At 39.5% G+C, this 21,168-nt stretch overlaps 1 protein-coding gene across 2 annotated transcripts in view; it reads left to right on the top strand.

Annotated features, from left to right (window-relative positions):
• The window catches only part of PTCHD4 (patched domain containing 4), a 210,016-nt gene that overhangs the window by 48,314 nt on the left and 140,534 nt on the right, over positions 1–21,168 (top strand). For both annotated transcript variants that reach the window (XM_088831183.1, XM_055406341.2), the window contains one exon: positions 9,352–9,832. In XM_088831183.1, the coding sequence (XP_088687309.1) occupies positions 9,352–9,832 (481 nt within the window). The remainder of the gene's footprint in view (positions 1–9,351; positions 9,833–21,168) is intronic.

Below are 21,168 nucleotides of genomic sequence, written 5' to 3'. Positions count from 1 at the left end.
GGTTGCATGCCCTCCTCCAGGGAGTCTTCCCGACCCAAGGATTGAACTCATGTCTCCTTTGGCTCCTGCATTGCAGGCAGATCCTTTACTGCTGAGCCACCCAGGAAGACTTCTTACATAGCACATGGTTGTAAACTAGAATCTTAGCCCCAAAGAAAGCCTATCATAGCAGACTTTCAATCCTTCTCCGGAAGGGAGCTTTCTGCATTCCTCAAAGGCTGGCGTGGGTGACAGCCAGCTTCTTTTGTGTACACCAGTGTCAGCACTAAATCTGTTTTAATAGTGGATGCTTGCCCTGAGTGGTCATTTCACTTTGTGAAAGACTAATTTAAAATGAAATTTAAATGAGTCATTTTAAAGGAAATGTGGGGGATAGGGTCACTAATGACTTACAGAGAAATAAAAAGTCACTGTTACATGCTTCACACTTAATGTAGATATTAACTCTATTTCCACACGTTACTTACATGTTTGTGTAAAGATTTCATTTGAGTTGAGGAGAAATTAAATGTATTTATTTTACTGTGTGATTAAGTGGGGAGGATACTCATGAAATAGAGATCTGAAGAAAACATGAATTTTACTATCCAAGAAATAAATAGATTCATCTGAGCTACTGAGAGATGATTTCCATCTAGGTAAAATGGGCCAATTCTTGATTTTTTTACCATTTGAGAAAAATTCTCTCTGGAAATTCCTCAAAGAGGAGAAAAAGCTACTTGGTTCTGATTTAAGAGAAGATAAAAAGCTTCTTGTTTCTATGGAAATGAACATGGGTCATCTTGTGTTTCTCCTTTCTTCTTATTTATTTTTTTCCTTAGGGCAGATTTCTCTAGCTTGCTTTGTAGTGTCTGATAACTTTACCATGGATGAATCATTAAATACAGAACTAGTGAAATCTTTAGAGATAATATAAGCCAAATCTTTTATTTTGGAGATGACATAGTTGGCATTCAGACAAGGCAAGCATTTTGTCCTCTCTCACCCTCCTATAGAGCAGCAGACTTGGAATTCACAACCAGTCTGGACTGTGGACCCTATATTCTTTCTATCACATCACAGACATCTACTGGGAAATGTGAAATAATGCTAGATGGCTAAGTAAATAAGCAGCCCCATTCAAATATTTAATGGATGCCATGTTAACAATTTCCAACATTTTCTAACCACTACTCTAAGTCTTTTATGTATATTAACACACCTGATCCTCACAATACCTTATAAATCTTGATGATGATGATGATGATGATGAAACTCGTGGAGTCGTGTCCAACTCTGCAACCCCATGGACTATACAGTCCATGGAATTCTCCAGGCCAGAATACTGGAGTGGGTAGCCTTTCCCTTCTCCAGGGGATCTTCCCAATCCAGGGATCGAACCCAGGTCTCCCACATTGCAGGCGGATTCTTTACCAGCTGAGCCACAAGAGAAGCCGAAGAAGACTGGAGTGGGTAGCCTATCCCTTCTCCAGGGGATCTTCCCAACCCAGGAATCGAACCGGGATCTCCTGCACTGCAGGCGGATCCTTTACCAACTGAACTATGAGAGAAGCCCTTATAAATCATATTTTAGTCAATAATAAAGCTGACGTGCCCAGAGCTCAGGAAACTTCCATAGCTTGATGGTGATGACATTGGAACTTTAAGTAAGACAGTGGCCTCTTGAATCTGTGTATCGAACTGCTACCTTGTATTTCCTTTCATTCAGGTATATTCACACATTATTCAAACATATGTGCAGGTGTGTTAAGAACATGAGCACTGGCATTAAAAACAAGAATCAGATGACTGGCTATGCCATTTAGCTTGTGTCACCCTACTTCTCTTCCTCTTGCTGGGTCCCTGTGTCTAGTGGGTGGGTGACCTGAGGCTACTCCAGAATAGCACTTCCTCTGAGAGAGGCTGGAGAGTTACCTAGGAGAACACAAATAAAGTGTTTGCATTTAGAAACTGAGTCTGCCACATGTGTTAAAAATTAATAAGCTAGAGTGTTTTGTTAAACTTACTTTACATTCTCATTGGCTAAAGCTCTCATTTTATTTCAACACCGAAATCATACTTTTTTTTAACCTTCCTCTTTGAAAACAAATTTAAAAATTTACACCACTTATTAATGTCAAGCTTAGCAAGGTCACCTGAGAAGTTTAATTTATTCTTTATTAGGGGATTTTAACACTTTAAAGTCTTCCTTCTGAAAATGGCTTTTTTTAAAAAAAAGTCCAAGTACCCTGTGAGAACTTGCTTTCTCATTATTTGCTTGTTTCTACTAAACATTAGGCTCTAGAGAAGAAATTCAAGATAACTGAAGATTTGGTTTAATCCTCCTTTGAGTGTGTAATCAGTATTGAGAATAAAACAGATATGTTAAGAAATAAATATAAGAAAAAATCTTATTTAAACAACAAAAACAACAAAATATACCATTCTTTTAGAAATGTTGCTATCTGTACCATACATAGTGGTATTTCTTTTCAGCAATTAAAGACTATTGACCACCTAAAAATTTCCAGTATCCTTGCAGTGTCTACCGTATTGAAAATCAATGAGATCAAAAGTACAGTTGCTCTAGACAGGAGCTATGCTGCCAAATTTTCTTGTACAGAAAGTATCTTAATATCAACCTAACACATATACTGAGCAGATCTGAAACTTAGTCCCCTATAATTTCAAAGCATCATTGAATAATTTGTTTCTCTGCACAACAGTTTAAAACATTAGCATCTCTTTCCTCTTGTATTTCTTTGAGAATGTATCCTTTGATCTTGTCTCGAAAGAGTGTGATTTCATTTCTTACTGCAGAGGTGTGGACTGGGTAAGAGTAATTTTAAAAGCTACAAAGTAGTAGCCATAAACAAAATAAGATCCGAAGAATGGAGTTTTTTTGTTTTTTTTCCTGGCATTACTGCTCCTGGAGAGTTAATGTGATGATGTGATGAGCTTCCTGGCTGTGAGATAGCACTGTGACCTGTAATTCTATTGATTCACCTTGGAACCATTCACCTACCAGCGACATTTTTTTTTCATGCTGCATCAAGAAACTGAAATACTGCGGGGAGTTCCTAACTGACCTCCTTTGTTTAGAGTCACCCCAACTCCCTAAATCATTTCCCACAGTACAGTGACAGAGCACTCCAGAAAGTAAATCATGTCATCCCCTGCTTAGAATTCACCAGTAGTTTCCTAACAAGACAGTAAGTCCAACTCCTTTAATAAAGCTTTCACGGTCCTTACAGAAGAGGGCCTGCTTTCTTGTCTAGTCTCAAATCCCATCACTTACTTCCGTTCCTTAAACATCATTTGCTTTTCCATAATGCGCATAATCCATGATCCAGCCCCATGATGTACATAAATGCCTTTTCCAGGTACTCCCCAAGTCCCCTATCTGTTCACTAGCTTATGGCACATGCTTGCTTGTGCAGTGAAAAATAGAAGAAGAAACATATTTTGGACTAAGGTCACAGGTAGATAAAAGACATTGAACAAAGGATAAAGTTTGTTTTCTTCTCTACCAACTTCTAATCTCTCTATATACTATACCTCTCTTCATCTGACTGCCTACTGATCTCAGACACTTATACTATCTCTTACTTTCCCTGTTCATAGGGAAGCAGGCTCTAAAAAATAACCTGTGATTAGTTAAATACATTCAGCATGAATCACCGAGTCAAATATTATGGAGTGTTTATTATATACCAGGCTTTGTTCTAGGCTCAGGGAGATTATCAGCAAACATGCCAGCTCTCAGCAAGCACACATTCTAATGAAGGAAACGGAAGAGGAGCAACTAAATCATTAAATAAGATGGTTTTAGGTAGAAATAGTAGGGAGAAAACAAAATATTTCTGTTGCATCCTATAGAAAAATCTGAATGAACTTTTGGGCCAAGCCACTGCTTAGAAGAAGGTGTCTAGTTTAGATTACATGGTTCAAAGGGTGACTTTGAAGCTAAGCCCTCTGTGAGGAAGAAGCCCTGACCATAGAAGAATAGTAGCACTGGGCAGAGGGGTGAGTAGTGCACAGACCATGAGCTGAAAATTAACTTGGTGTGTTTCAGAGTAGAAAGAAAGACCAGGACAGCTGGAGTGGAGTTCAGGAAAGGCTTGGCCAACAGCAAGCCACGCAGTGCCTGGCAGACCTAGCAAGGGGTTCTTATTTTATTCCTAGTGCAAGTGAAAGTCAGTAGGTTTTAGGTGCATAAATGATGTGAGCTTATTTAGAACTGTCCAAGCAGGCTCTGGCTTCCATGTGAAGTATACATTGAGAGAGAGCAGAAGTGAACCCAAGGATATGGGTTAGAGACCTAAATGAAGAGTCTGCCTGCAATTCAGGAGACACAGGTTCTATCCTTGGGTCAGGAAGATCCCCTGGAGAAGGGAATGGCAACCCACTCCCAGTATTCTTGCCTGGAAATTTTCAATGGACAGAGGAGCCTGGCAAGCTACTGTCCATGGGGTTGCAAAGAGTCAGACACGACTGAGAGACTAATGCTCACTACTTTCACTTTCACTTAATGATATCAGTTCAATTCACGATAGAGCTGAAAAAATTATTCAGTATTATGTAAACAGTTTTACTCATATCAATCTTTTTATAGGTGAGAAAACTGAAACTTAGAAGAGGAAATGAACCAGCCAAGGGTTTCTTATCCAGTTATTAGGAGATGCACACTACAGCCCAGGTCACATGATTAAATGTTCCCTCCATGAATCCAACCTGACTCCTTACAAACGCAGGGAAGTTCTGCCCAGAGAATAATTATCGTATTCATTCTTTGTTTCTCCTACATAGAAGCACTCATGTGTTGGGAAACGAATTGACTCTTCTACCACAAAGGAGTAGAATTATCTCTTACAAATAAGGTACAGAAGTGTATTTCTGGACTTTATTGAGTAGATTTGATTGGGCCAATGGTTGTGCAAGATATTCATTCAATAGATCTTTCAAGGATGTGCAAAGACTGTTTATTTTATCCTAGTGTGTGAAGTAGAGCAGGTTAAGAGAGAGAAATGCATTCAATTTGTTACATTCATTTACATATAATGAGATGAAAGCATATCTTTTATGAAGTCATTTTTGTAAAAAATGGATATTAGACAATTTTAAACGAAGCAGTGAACAGCTAGCCAAATCCAGTATAGACCAGCTATTTGAAAATCTGTATTTTGCCTTCTTCAAAATTTTGACTTTTGTCCAGACACATTATCAGCACCCTCTTTGATCCAGAACAGTCTCCAGATGAGGCCTGAGGGAGACATAAATTTTTGTTCTGCTGCTAACAATCCCTCAGAAATCTTTTTGATGACAGAAATGAGTAAAGACAGAACTGCATTTTCTTAGGTGAATAAATAAAGCCTTTAAAATACTTTTTTTTTTTTTTCAAACAATTTGAAGCACAAGTCAACATCGCAGACGGGATTTCAAAGAAGTGGAAACAAGGGTGGAGCTAAAACATATCCCAAGCTTAAAGCGAAAATAAACAAACCCCAAAGAGGAGCAAATTGACCTGTACTGAAAGAACAAAAGCCATCCTTGAAAACCTCAGTGCCTGGGCAGAATTTCCCACCTCCTCCCTCAACGCTGCCCCACCGTTCCACCTGCAGCTCATTGGAGGACTCCAGAGGGTTTACTAAAGACCGAGCATTGGGAACCTACAGCCAAAATTTCAGTTTGGCTTTTTACACAAAAAAAGATGGGGAAATTGCAGAGATACCATAGAGAGTGGGAAATAACGTCAAATGAAGGGGAGATATTCTCACAACTCTATTTAGAAATATATTGTTCATTTAGAGTTGCTGCTGCTGCTGCTAAGTCACTTCAGTCGTGTCCGACTCTGTGTGACCCCATAGACGGAAGCCCACCAGGCTCCCCTGTCCCTGGGATTCTCCAGGCAAGAACACTGGAGTGGGTTGCCATTTCCTTCTCCAATGTGTGAAAGTGAAAAGTGAAAGTAAAGTCGCTCAGTCGTGTCCGACCCCTAGTGACCCCACGGACTGCAGCCTACCAGGCTCTTCCATCCATGGGATTTACTAGGCAAGAGTACTGGAGTGGCTTGCCATTGCCTTCTCCGCATTTAGAGTTAGGTTTAGTTAAATAGAAAAATCATTTTTTTACTAATCTTTATTGGAGTATAGTTGCTTTACAATGTTGTGTTAGTTTCTGCTGCTGCTGCTAAGTCACTTCAGTCGTGTCCGACTCTGTGCGACCCCGTAGACGGAAGCCCACCGGGCTCCCCCGTCCCTGGGATTCTGTACAGCAAAATGAATCAGCCTTACATATACATATATCCACTTCACTTTGAACTTCCTTCCCATTCTGGTGACTGCTGTTCATTAAGTAAAGTTCCCTGTGCTATACAGTATTCTTTCGTTAGTTATCTCTTTTATATATACTATCAATAGTGTATATATGTCAATCCAAATCTCTCAATTCCTCCCACACCCATTGCTGTTCGTAAAACCAAAGTTATTCCATTTTAAGACAAGGTTGTTTTTAAGTAAAGATTCCTAAAATTGTTTTTGAAAAAAATAAATAAATAAAACCCCCTTGGTATCCATATATTATAGTAAAGTAAGTCAGGCTGAGAAAAACAAATATTGTATATTAATGTATATATGTGGACTCTCGAAAAATGGTATCGGTGATCTTATTTGCAAAGCAGAAATAGAGACAGACATAAACTGTTTTTATTTAACATATTGGGAGGAAATGGGTATATGGAGTGACTATGAAATTTTTCTTGCAATTCTTGATGATCCTTACTAATAAAACTTGTTATTCTTGATCTGTCTCAGTCGTGTCCAACTCTTTGCAACCCCATGGACTGAAGCACATCAGGCTTCCCGCCCTTCACTGTCTCCTGGAGTTTACTCAAATTCACGTCCATTGAGTCCATGATGTTATCCAACCATCTCATCTTCTGTTGCTCTCTTCTCCTCCTGCCCTCAGTCTTTCCCAGCATCAGGGTCTTTTCCAATGAATTGGCTCTTCGTATCACATGGCCAAAATACTGGAACTTCAGCTTCAGCATCAGTCCTTCTAATTAATATTCAGGGTTGGTTTCCTTTAGGATTGACTGGTTGGATCTCCTTGCAGTCCAAGGGACTCTCAAGAGTCTTCTCCAACACCACAGTTCAAAAGCATCAATTCTTCGGCATTCAGCCTTCTTTATGGTCCAACTGTCACATCCTCATATGACAACTGGAAAAACCATAGTTTTGACTGTTGGCAAAGTGATGTCTCTGCTTTTTAATATGCTGTCTAGGTTTGTCATGGCTTTTCTTCCAAGGAGCAAGTGTCTTTCAATTTCATGGCTATAGCCACCATCCATGGTAATTTTGGAGCCCAATTAAATAAAGTCTGCCACTGTTTCCATTGTTTCTCCATCTATTTCCCATGAGGTGATGGGACCGAATGCCATGATCTTAGTTTTTTGAATGTTGAGTTTTAAGTTAATTTTTTCACTTTCTTCTTTCAGCTTCATCAAGAAGCTCTTTAGTTCCTCTTCACTTTCTGCTGTTAGGATGGTGTCAGCTGCATATCTGAGGTTATTGATATTTCTCCCAGCAATCTTGATTCCTGCTTGAGCTTCATGTAGCCTGGCATTTTGCATGATGTACTCTGCATATAAGATAAATAAGCAGGGTGTCATATAAGATATATATATATATATAAATATATATATATATGTCAATATTTTGACATATAAGATAAATATGCAGCTTTGATGTGCTCTTTCCCAGTTTTGAACCAGTCCATTGTTCCATGTCGGGTTCTAACTGTTGCTTCTTGACCTGCATAATAATATTTGTACTCACTGTAAATTTCTCAAGTTTTTTGTGTTTCAACACATTCTCAAGTTCTAGGGCTGCTTTGGTATAAAAACAAATACCTCAGATATAAGTATCTGATCTAACAAGGCCACAGTAATGTCCCTTGAGTACACAGCGCCTCACAGCCCTGTGAAATAGTAGTGGTGACCACAGAGTTGGATTTGTGGCCCTTATCTACTACCTTTCTGTTTCCTGTTCTGACTCTACACCTTTATATTTTCACAAGATAAACATCTTGCCTGATGTAGCAAGAGCACAATCCATTCATGACATAAATTCACCTTTGTACCTGTGTCTCCTCCAGGACCTGATGCACATTTTCAGAACCAGAATCCATCCTGCAGCCTGCCACTGGGTTCGATATTCCATCTAACAATCACAGCCACTAAAGTACATGATAGCTGTGGCAAAATTAATTAAAATTTGATGATGGCTGTCTGGGATTTCTTTCTGAATGTACAACACACTGGTTGAGAATTAGCTGCTGTGAATCTGGTTAAGCAACTCGGAGTCCACCTTTTGAATACCCTGCTGTTTTCGTGGGCTTCCCTTGTGTCTCAGCTAGTAAAGAATCTGCCTGCAAAGTGGGAGACCTGGGTTTGATCCTTGGGTTGGGAAGATCCCCTGGAGAAAGGAAAGGCTATCCACTCCAGTATTCTGGCCTGGAGAATTCCGTGGACTGTATAGGTCGGATACAACTGAGTGGCTTTTACCTCACTCTTTTGATTTTGTCCACTCTACTTAATGTGAAATCCTGAAATTGAAATGACTTTTGACAACCCCCCCCTGAAGTCTTATCCATCTCATTTGGAAGGTCTGTCTACTGTGTTTTCTGGTCAACCTACATTCATTAGGTTGTAATGAATGGACAAATGCTCACATTATATTTAACATTTCAGATTAAATTACTTGTTAAAAAGCAGTATTTTCTTCTACTTGTTCTACAATACACAGCTGTACTCCCAAAATATAAACAAGGAGAGATGTTTGTAATGCTTGGGTATGTTAGTGTATGTGTGCATATTAATGTAAGTGTGTGTATTAATGTAGGTGTGCGTGTGAGCCTTAGAAAGTTTAGCATATATTTTTAAAATACATTATTATTGTAATTTTTAAAAGATTGTTAACTTCATGCCATGCTTCACTTTTGGCCCAAACTGAATAATTAAACTTGATCATGCATAAAGGAGTTACAATTGATTATTCCGAAAGAAAATGGTAAGAATGAGGTTATGGATGAGATCAACATAATCTGTATGTACATTTTCCTATGCATGCGGCAAGTCTTATGTAACTTCATGATACTCTTTGCATCCTTTCTAATCCCAGTCATCTTGCATGGTATCTCATGGAGCTCCAAAAGGTTGAATATAAACTCATTACATGCTACTCCACCCGCATCAGTTCCTCAACTGCTAAAGCCTACCTCTGCCTTTTGTGCCCCTTCACTTAGAGTAAGAATCTGTTTTCTGGAATTTGCATCCCCCTGGTAACTTCAGTCTCCCCTTTTTCTGTTTTCAAGGATGGGAGGAACAGTTTTATTGGACACCAGCTGGGCGGGGTAGTGGAAGTGCCAAACAGCAAGGACCAGCGAGTCAAGTCAGCCAGAGCCATTCAAATCACCTACTACCTCCAGACCTATGGCTCTGCCACTCAAGACCTCATAGGGGAGAAGTGGGAGAATGAGTTCTGCAAACTTATGCGGAAGCTCCAGGAGGAGCATCAGGACCTCCAGCTCTTCTCGTTAGCATCCTTTAGCCTCTGGAGAGACTTTCATAAGACCAGCATCCTGGGCAGGAGCAAGGTCCTAGTGAGCCTCATGCTGATCCTGACCACAGCCACCCTCTCCAGCTCCATGAAGGACTGTTTGCGTGGCAAGCCCTTCCTGGGCCTCCTGGGGGTGCTCACCGTGTGCATCTCCATCATCACCACAGCTGGGATCTTCTTCATCACTGACGGGAAGTACAATTCCACCCTGCTGGGAATCCCGTTCTTCGCCATGGGTAACTATCCATCCTTGTGGTAATCGGCTTCTTACCGGTGTGGGGCAAGGTAGAACATTTCTTGAATTCTCAGGTGGAAATCTCTTTTATGTTTGCATTGGTGTGTCTGTGTGATGATCTGAAATTTTACTTAGGGTGGTGTCTGTTTTCCCTTAGTCCCTTTTCAGTCAACTGTAGGCTGACCAAGCCATCTTCCCATTTACACCAGGGACTTTAATGCTGTTCGATGTTTTTTTTCGTTTGTTTGTTTTTAAAGTACACATTACTGGAATTCTCTACTCAACTTCTTCAAAGATCATAAGATGAAGATCATGGGGTACAAATTAAAGAGATCCAAAATCTGCTTCACATAAAACTTTATGGTTCATACTTGTCTTGAATCCTCAGATTAATGGTAGTAAAGAGTGGCTATCATGGGATGAAAGTTCTGAGAGCCACCAATAAGTTCTAATCTCAAAGAACTTCTTATGAAGCTTTGTCTATTAATTCATTTCAAATATTTTACAAAAATATATTCCATTTCCCCACCTCTATTTAAAATTTTCCTGCAAGCACTTAAAGATGTGCTGTGTTGTGCTAAGTCACTTCAATTGTGTCCAACCCTTTGTGACGCTATGGACTGTAGCCTGCCAGGAGTCTGGGATTGCCCATGGGATTCTCCAGGCCAGAATACTGGAGTATTTTGACATGCCCTCCTCTAGGGGACCTTCCCAATCCAAGGATCAAACCCATGTCTCTTAAGTCTCCTGCTTTGGCAGGCAGATTATTTACCACTAGCACCATTTGGGAAGCCCACTTAAAGATGAGTCCTCTAATTTTTTGATATCTGGGTGAAAACAATTCCTGAGTATCCTCAGTCAAGGTTATTCCTTCTTATGTGTTTTCCCCAGACAAACATAAACAGTGCAGAAAGTGGAATGTGCGTGTGTGTGTGTTCCTTGCAAAGAGAATATCAAGTCTGGGGAGAAAAGTGAGTGATGGTTCATCAACAAGATTGATGGAGCCTATCAGAAATAGAGATGATAATGGTGATATCGTGGTGCTGCTGAAGAGTTCTGTCCCTTGTGATACAATTCCCTACATAAAGCAAAGGATAAGCTGTGAAAATGGTCTCCAGATGGTGAAGTGATGTTCACAGGAGAATTTTCAGCTATAAAATAATTGCTTTGCACCCCCTGGCTTAATATCAGCCCTAAATTATAGTTTCATTATTAAGTAACAAAGATGTAGGCATGTGGTTAAAGTCTTCAAGGTGATCTGGACTCTTCATATTGACTGAAACAAACATTTTTGAAAACAGCCCTGCAAAGTGGATTTATCTAGAAATGCATCTTCACTACAGCCCTGTTAGCTCATCCCCTTCTCAGTTTCCTCTTGTATATACAAGAAGAGGATAAACAAAAAGTCAGTACTAATTTGACCACCATGGTACAATAGAATTCCTACTTAAAACTAAATAATAATAACAATGATAATTATAATAATAATAAAGCTTTGATTATCAGTTTAAAAATGAGACTAATGATTGAATAAAGTAATGAGGATAAAAAAAGTCAAAGAATTGTTTTCTGAACATTTTAGAATATCCTAAAGGTATTATACAGAGTAGCAGAGTAGACACTCAGTAAGATTTATCATGTTAGTTTTTAACCAGGAGTGTTAAAAGTGCAGTATATTCAATGATGAATAGGAAACAGTCCCTGGCTTCAAGAAATTGAAAGTTTTTCTTGCATTCTATGTATCTTTAAATGCATGCTCATCTTGTTAACAAAAAGAGTTTTTCTATTTCCTGAAGGAATATATGAAATTTTTTTCCACCAGTGACAAGGATAGGTCTAGATGTGAACCATTTATACTTGTTATGTTTGGGAGCTCAGTGTTTTAACTAAATACAAGATTCTTATAAATCATGCAGCATGATTCACAAATGAAACATGGATCATTCAAGATGGACAAATTAGACACCTTAGAGCTGAGAAGGCTTTTTCTAAAACTGGTAGCAATCTAATTAGGTAGTGGAAAGCTTTATTAGGAAATTTCTATAAAGTATGCAATTACATAGTTTATATAAATAAGGAGAAACATTGTCTTTAGTGGTGCTGAGTTGTATCCTACGCTCAGATACAAAATCAGAGTGGTGTTTTCATTCCTTAAAGAAAGAATAAGAACACTAAAAGCCACAGTGAGGAAAATGTTCAAAGCCCAAAACCCACACCTTTCACATTTTCTTCTCTCTCAGTTATCTTTATAACCACAAATCAGCCCTGAACTGGATTTGTACAGACTCCAGAAGCCCAGTGAATGGTTACTCTTCAGTATTTCTGCAATTCAAGTTCTTAAAATATTCTTAAAGGAAATTTTCTGCCATCTTCTGAAAACATGGCACCAATAGACCTGTAAACATATACTTATTATTGAAGATATCTACTCCATCAAGGGAGTGTTGGTTTTGTTGTGCTTTGTTTTGCTTGTAAAATGGTCCTAATATTAATAGTAAAGAGGCCAAGATGGAGATCTAGTGAAATGAAAAGGACATGCCACAGAGCTCGGCCATCTGGCTTTCCATCCCAGCTTTTCCACTAACTTCGTATGTTCTGTTGGGCAAGTTATGTATAGTCCCTTCGTCCCAGTTCTTCATCTATGAAATGAAGGATTTGGACTCTTCAGTTGTAAATGTTGAAGATCCTATAGTATAATTCATTTCATTTCTCAACTGAAGTTAGAATTGCGTCATTCTTTTGTAAAAACCTTGAAGGTATGTATTATCCTCAGACTTCTTATCTCCATTCTGCTTTGCTGACTTGCGTGTGTGTGTGTGTGTGTGAGAGAGAGAGAGAGAGAGAGAGAGAGAGATGGAAGGGGGACTTTAGAAAAATCACAGCCTTGCACACAGAGCCTCAGATCCACAAGGCACCACTCGGTGACAGTGGGAGATGTATGTGGCGTCAAGCATCCGTAAGCTGAGCCTGGCAGATACATACCTCCTGGTGGTACACACAGCATTGTTAAAAGTAGCCCTTTGATGAATTAGTTTACATGGTGCCAAAACTGCACAATCCAATGTTAGTTGAATATAAGGGAAAGAAGCCCAACTCTTTTTATAAGCCTCTATTTCTGTGTTCCTTCGTGGATTTCTTTAAGGCAGTAAATATTCGCTCCTTTATGCTCCAGGATTCAAGCCATTCATCCTCATTAGAACTTATCCCTAATGCTGAGTATGTCACTGAGGTGTTCTACTCTTCAACCATTTTATTTTTGACTGCCTGTCTTCCTTTTATACTTCATGTTCATGTTCTTTTTTCTGACTATCCATCCACTTAATGTCCCCAATGTCATTTCAGAAGCATGTGTACAATACTTCTCTATCCTGTATTTTTTAAGCCTGTACCAATTTTTGTATTTTATCCTGGTGTCCGTATTAGTAGGGCTTCCCAGGTGGTGCTAGTGATAAAGAACCTGCCTGCCAATGCAGGAGACATAAGAGATGCAGGTTCCCTCCCTGGGTGGGGAAGATCCCCTGGAGGAAGGCATGGCAACCCACTCCAGTATTCTTGCCTGGAGAATCCCTTGGGCAGTGGAGCCTGGGGGGCTACAGTCCACTGGGCTGCAAAGAGTCAGACTCAACTGAAGCGGCATAGCACACATGTGCACCCTGTAAGTAGAGGTATATTTGTCAAGTTGTACATTCAAGATTTAGGCTTAGAAAGAAGTGAAAAATAGGCCTGTGTATTCTTTCTAGAAAAGATTTCAGAGAGAGAAAAATCCAGACTTAATTTCTTTAAAAATGTCTAAAATGATCCCTTTTAGCTCCAGCCTAGTGTCCTTTCTCTGCACAAGCATAAGCCAATGAGAATGCCACTAATTTAATTTATAACTCATTGTCAGCTTTTTTTTCACCTCATTTGCTTTATGTGGATGGGTTTCCTCTTTCTGGAAGGAGAAATATGAGCTAATATCACACACAGACGCCAAGCTGGCTCCTGCTGTATCTCTTGCTGATCTTATGTGGATCGCTGCCAGGGACATTAAGAGCCTTGGTTCACTTTTATTTTTGCTGTCCATCCTGAGTTTGTTTTATATGCCAGGAGTCTTAACTTTAGTTAGTTTGATTCTACTGGACATGTGCAGATGACTCGTGATTTTTTTTTTCAGGTGAACCCTGGGTTTTCAGATAGAAGACTTTCTCATTCATTATCCAAAACTGAGCTCCATATTCATTTAGCTATTAATTTATTCAAATATTTGTTGAGCACCTATCATGCCCTAGAGTAAAAGGTATTGAACAGATCTGATCAAGTTCTTACCCAAATGGATCCTACATTCTAAGCCTGCTAAGGCAAGATGTGGGGCAATAAACAAATAAATACAAACTGCTATATTATTGATAAGTAACATAAAGTATAGTCATAAAACAGGATAAGAGATAAAGAGCATAGGTGGGCAGAAAAAAGCCTTTTTAAACAAGTGAAATTGAAACAGAAAGCTAAATAAAATGAAGTAGGAACCATATACTAAGAAAAGAATGTCTCTAACAAAGAAAACTATCCATGCAAAAGCTTTGAAATAGACCTTACTTGGTGAAGCTAAGGAAAAGCATGAAAGGGCGTGTAGCTGGAGCAGAGTGGGTACCTGTCTGAGTTTTATGCAAGGTAGCATAGAGCCATGTCATATAGGGAACTGAGAACTTAATACTTAAGATGCTAAGCTGTCTGAAGCATTTGGAGATGAGAGTGTGATCTGACTTACATTTTATGGAAATGAGTCTCAGTGGAGCAAGAATGGTTATGGGTTATACGTCATACATAGGTAAGAGGTTATTGCGAAGTCTTCATGGGCTATAATGGTGGCTTGAAATAGCACGGGAGCAGTGACAGTGGTGAAAGGGGATTGGACTCAGGATAGATACTTGAAAATAGAATTGACAGGATTTGCTGAAGGACTGGATATGGTATGTAAGAGAAACAGGAGTCACAGATGACCCCAAGCTTTGAGGACTGAATAGCTAAGTGAAAGCAGTTGTCATTTACTGTCATAGGGGGATCGTGGGAGGAATACATTGTGGGGGAAAATACAAGAGTTTAGCTTTCAATCTGCTAAGTTAGATGCCTATTAAATATCCAAGTAGGAAAATGTGGAGTTGGCTATATAAGACAGTATACAGATCAGGTTCAGAAGTAAAATCTATTCAGCTGGAGCTGAAAATATAAATTTTGGATTCATCATGATATAGATAATAACAAAAGCCATTGAATCTGATAAGAACACCTGGAAAGATAAATATTGATGAAAAATAAAAGAAGTCTTAGAATCAAGCCCGGGAGTCTGCCAGTGCTTGCAGATTGGGCAAATGAATGTGATTCAGAAAAGAACACTAAAAAGGATCAGACTATCAACAGAGATACAAAGAGAATCAAGAGAGAATAGACTCCTAGTGGCCAAGTCAAGAAGATATTTCATGAAGGACCAAGAGATCAATTGTTCCAATAGCTGTTATGAAATTTTGTCTAGTGAGAACTGGTCATTTGATTTAGGAACTTGAAGGTCATTGCTGATTTTGACAAGAATTGCTTTAGAGGAGAACTGAGGGCAATTTAAGAGATTCAGCAGACTTGGGAAGACAGAAAGTGAAGACAGTGAGTAAAGGTAATTCTTCCAAGGGATTTTGCCCCAAAGGGAAATAATGATTGTGTGCTGTCCCCTGCAGTAGAAACAGCATTATAGTAAAGCAGAGAGAAGAAGAGATTGCAGAAGCAATGTCATTGAGCAGAAGAGATAGGATGAGATTCAGAGCACAACTAGATTGTTGACTTTATATAAGACCCTAGACGGCTCATCTACAGTTAAGAAAAGAGAAGGTAAAATATATGGACAGATCCAGACAGATCGGTACATGTGGGGGTGGAAATTCTCTTTTGTGGCTTCAACTTTGTCAGTAAAAGAGGAAGCAAGTCATCAGCTGAGAATAAATTTGGGGAAGGAGGCGTTAATGTGAGGAAAGTAAAGTCATTTTGAAGTGTCACTTCAGAAAACTGGAGAATGAATTAAAGAAGAAAATTTAGGGGAACAAACTAGGAAGCACAAGGGCCCCCTTGCATGAATTAAAAAAAAAGAAATCAGAGAGGTTGCTGAGTCAGTACCCTCCTCCAACCATATATAGCTGCTTTTGGGAGGAGTTGAGTAGGCATTGAGTTGAATTTAATCATATAGAAACTCCCAGAAAAAAACAAAACAGAATTTATAGTGTATGCAAAAGAATGACTATAATGACAGATCGTGAAAATTGTAATAGCTATGTCAGCTAGACCATGTTTCAATAACAAAAAATGTGTTGAATCCACTTAGCTTAACAGAACAAAGATCAATTTCTTGCTCATATCACAGTTTGGTGGGGGTCAGGAAGCTCTCTTTGGGAACTCTTTTCCAACAGAGATTCAGGGAAGTCAACATCTTGACTTCTCAGAGTTTGTGCTCCAGCACCAGAGAGAATACACAAGAGAGAATAATTAGAGAAATCACACCTACTTAGAACTACCATGTCACTGAAGTGATTTAGTTACTTCTTATCACATTCTGTTGGTCCAGTACTAGACATATAGGCATAAGCTGACTTGAGGGAGGAGAGAAAATGTAGGAGAACAAATGGATTATTTTATGAGCATCAAATATCTCTTTCATATAAACCAAGCCAAACAATAAAGGTAATGAGGATTTACTCTGCCTCAGCATCATGGCAAAACACTGGTAGCATCAAATTAGTATAATTCTTTGTGGGGTCAGAGAACTACCTTAGGTTGGAGTCTGTTCTGGTTATCTATTGCTATATAGTAATTGGAAGGACTGATATTGAAGCTGAAACTCCAATACTTTGGCCACCTCATGCGAAGAGTTGACTCACTGGAAAAGACTCTGATGCTGGGAGGGATTGGGGGCAGAAGGAGAGGGGGATGACAGAGAATGAGATGGCTGGATGGCATCACCAACTCGATGGACATGAGTTTGAGTGAACTCCGAGAGTTGGTGATGGACAGGGAGGCCTGGCGTGCCGTGATTCATGGGGTCACAAAGAGTCAGACACGACTGAGCGACTGAACTGAAACACCACAAAGGGACTTCCCAGGTGACATTAGAGGTAAAGAACCTGCCTGCCAATACAGGAGACATAAGAGACGCAGGTTTGATCCCTGGGTTGGAAAGATCCTCTGGAGGAGGGCATGGCTACCCACCCCAGTATTCTTGCCTGGAGAATCCCCATGGACAGAGGAGCCTGGCAGACTATAGCCCATAGGGTCACAAAGAGTCCAGACATGACTGAAGCAACTTACCGTGAACGCATGTAAACACCATAAAACTGGGCAGTATAAAACAATAACCATTATATTATGCTCATGGAGTCGGTGGTCAGTAATTTGGAAATGATGCAATGAGATGAGCTCCTCCCACCTTTAAAATTTCTAGAGCCTTAGCTGAAAGTGATTTGAATGTCTGAGATCTGGAATAGCTGAGGCTAGAACAACAGTTTTCAATACAGCTTCTTTGCTCACAGGGTTGGTAACAAGTCTGGGAATTTGGAAGGAGAATCTCAGTTGGGATCACAGCATCCAAATGTGACCTCTCCAGCAGGGTGTTCCCAGGGTAGTCAGACTTCCTATATGGTAGTTCAGGGCTCCAAGTAAAAGTATTGCATGGGAGTGAGACAGAAGTCCTAAGGCTGGCCTAGACATAGGAGTCACATAGCATCGTATCAGTCCTATTCTACTGCCTGAGTATTAGTCCAGATCCCAGAGGAGGACACTGGAACTCCATTTACTGAGACAGAGTTACATTGCAGAAGAGCATGTGGCATGGAAGCTACTGTTGTGGCCATCTTTGGAAAATGCAGTCACCCCCAGTCATGATGTGAGTGAAAGAGAGGTGGATTCTAGAGCTGCTTGCTACAAAGGTTTTGAGATGAGATTATTACTAGTGAAAATGGCTATGATTTGATCATTTGGGATTGGAAGACAAATGTTAGATTAAAGACATTAGATGTTCAAAGATCCAAATTTAACAGACTTGGTTATTCCGGGATCTCCAAGGCTCAACAAATCCGGCATTTGCTACCCCTCTGACCTCAGGTCCAGCCTGTCTCTTTCTCCTCTACCCCTGGAAGGCTCTTCCTTAGATGTTTCCTTACCTCCTGCAGGTCTTTATACAAATGTCACCTTTCTAGTGGGGACATTCCTGGCCATGCTATTCAAAACCACAAGTTCCTCAACAGTACTTCCTAGTTCCCCTTCTGCTTCAATTTTCTCCTTAAAGTTCATCATTATCTAACATCCGGTATATTTTATATTTTAACTTGTTCTCCCTGCAATAGAATGTAAGCTTGTTAAGGATGTAAATTTTCATTTGTTCCCTTCACTCCTGTTTTCCAAATACTTCAAACAGTGCTGGTCTTGGGTAGGCCGTCAGTAAATATATGGGGAACTAATGAATGGATGATCTCTTAGCATTTCTCAAATGGGTTATGATCTATTGCATGCATGCTCAGTTGCTCAGACCTGTTGGTCTCTTTGTGACTCCATGGACTGTAGCCCATTAGGCTCTCTGTACATGGAATTTTCCAGGCAAGAATACTTTTGTGGATTGCCATTTCCGCCTCCAGGGGCTCTTCCCAACCCAGGGATTGAACCCCCATCTCCTGCAGCTCTTTACCACTGTGCCACCTGAGAAGTCCTATGATCTATTAGAGTCATTAAACTAATTTAACATATCTTGATCCACATTTATATGTAACTTATGAGAAAAAAGAGAGTAGAAAGAGATGGGAAAGATCAAAAGATGTTGCACATAAAAGTGTATTATTGCATCAAATTTTACTAGATATTATATAAAATATATTTCCTAATTGGGGTCACAGTCAAAATTTTGGGGAAAAACACTGTCTAAATACTTCTTTGGACTCATGTCTGAAGCCTACCTGGTGATAGATAAGGATTTTTTGATGAGGAGGCAATTGGGAAAACTGATCGAAAGTGTAGGTAGCTGCTCTTCTTGACTCTTCTGGAGATAGGATCTGGCTGTAGGAAGCAGAAGGTATTGCCAGGGACATAATGCGTTACTTCTTGGGCACTTTTATGTTCCTCAGTTTGAACCAGTACAATGTTTAACACATAATGAGCACTCAGGTTTGATGGTTGGCTAAAGTTTTTTTAACAATTGCATTATGGTTTTTGAAGTGTTTCTCAATAAGCTGGTTTTGCCCCCGGACCTAATTTACTCAGGGTCATTAAACTCATCAAAGGCCTTCCCACAATAACCCCCAATGCTTGAAGCTCTCTCATTGGAGCTCTTTTTTAGCCATGTCTGTTGCAGCCATCCTGCTCTTGGTGATAAATAATTATTCCCTTTGGGAAAAGGTTGGCCAATGATGTGAAACTTGTCTCTATGTTTAGAAGCTTGGAGTCAAAACACCTGGGGTCCAGTCAAGTGTCTCTCAGTTCAGGTGACTTCTGGGGCCCTGTTTTCTCTTTCATGAGATGAGGGAGCTGAACCCATTGGCGCTTGAATGATTCAATGAATCATTCGACATTTAGGCCATATGTATTTTCATCTAGATTTTTGGCTTGTTGGGGGTTGAAAAAGGGTCTCTTTGGCATCTTTTCAAGTGTCTACTCAAAGTGCCCATAGAACGCCTTTTACACATGCTGACTTACTGGTGGCTTTTGCAAGGGAAAGCTTAACTTTGGTTGTTTATCTTAATGTCCCTATTTTTTTGTTATTTCCTTAGTTTTCATTTCTTTGTATCAGTCTCTGCTCTTTTTGTAGCTGTGAAATGGACCTCCTGGGACAGAAGTTTTTAATAAGTTAAGATGTTATGCAAATACCTGGTATTTGTAGATATTTTGAAGGAGGTGGGAAGGGAACAGATCTTGGCATAACAAGTAAAAAGCTGAATTTTATGCCAAGCATTTGAGATAGCATTGAATATGTACTTTGTATTCTGTTGCACTGTCCAACATTGCTAATAATTATGTCCCGACTCCTTAAGATTCTTATGTTCTTTGGAATCCGCCTCCATCTATTGCACTTTTTACTGCTAATGAGCTTCTTCCAGTGGTAGCTGGAGTTTAGGAATGAGGAAGAATACTGTTATGTAACAATTTTACCCAGAGTAAAGAGGATATGGGCCCATTTTGGTGATCATGTTTATCTCAAGGGTAACTGATGTGCTAGTTTAGATTTTTTACATGGAAAAATTTGTAAATAAGCCTCATGCTTTCTAATATGTTGTGCCCTTATCTTTTTACTTCTTAAATCAGATAATGAATCAGGCTTCAATATTTAAGCAGACAGGGAAAGGAAAGAGCATCAATTTACCCAGGATATGGTAGAACTGTTCCTCTGTCAAATCATACCACTTCTCTAGTCTGGACAACTAAGTCTTTCTCAAATACACATCTATCACAAGCAACCCTAACTATCCTCATTGATTGGAGTTGACTGTCATATCAGAATGTTTGAAGAAAAAACATTTTCCTGATGCAGGAGAGCTGCAGTTGCCAACGAGATCGGGATTTTCTGCATTGCTGCCTCAAGGTAAACACTGCAATTCAAACCCTTGAAACATGAAGGGTAAAAATGCGCTAAGCCCGTGCCATTGCTTTTCTGAGGAAAAACAAAGTCTCATCCAGATTAAAATCATTTACAAACTGGAGGCTTGCTTCCGAGATTCAGTTCATTTTCAAGTCAGCATTTTACATACTCCAATACTGAACAGAAAGGAAAATTAGCAGAGAAAAATGAGATAAATCTTGCATTGATGGGAAGATTCCTAGAGGCCAGCCTTAGGTTTCTGAGAACTGAAAAATCCTGGTACACTGATTTTCACCTGTCTTTCTGGAACGTGGTGATTTATGTGTGCATCAAATATCTATGCGTAATCATGGTTGGTTTCCTCTGTAATGAGTCAGTGATGCCTTCATCCAGACCAAGACAAAACTCGATCATTCAAGCCTTGGCTTATGGATATCACCATGTGCCCTTAGAGACACTCAAACCCTGAGTTTGAATTTAATATAAAGTAGAAGCTACTGCTTTTTCTACTGCTTCTTCACAGTAACTTGGCCTAAATGGAATAAGAATATGTCCCGGCCAGTGATATTTCCAGTGATTATTCCCATTTTAAGTGAAACATCCTAAACTAAATATCATACTTAATAATATAAATCAGCAAAGTATTGCTTAATAATATTTACTAATAGTGTTTGAGATGACATAATAAAAAACATAGCGTATAACCATGATGGTCAATTTTATAAACCAAATAATGAAGGAAAAAGATAATTTTATGAGAC

The sequence above is a fragment of the Moschus berezovskii genome, chromosome 23 (genome assembly GCF_049115385.1).
Source record: "Moschus berezovskii isolate FMDL1 chromosome 23, NW_MosBer_1.0, whole genome shotgun sequence".
In the NCBI taxonomy this organism is placed as follows: domain Eukaryota; kingdom Metazoa; phylum Chordata; class Mammalia; order Artiodactyla; family Moschidae; genus Moschus; species Moschus berezovskii.
The sequence above is the reverse complement of the archived record's forward strand: the minus strand, read 5'-3'. Positions and strand labels throughout refer to the sequence as shown.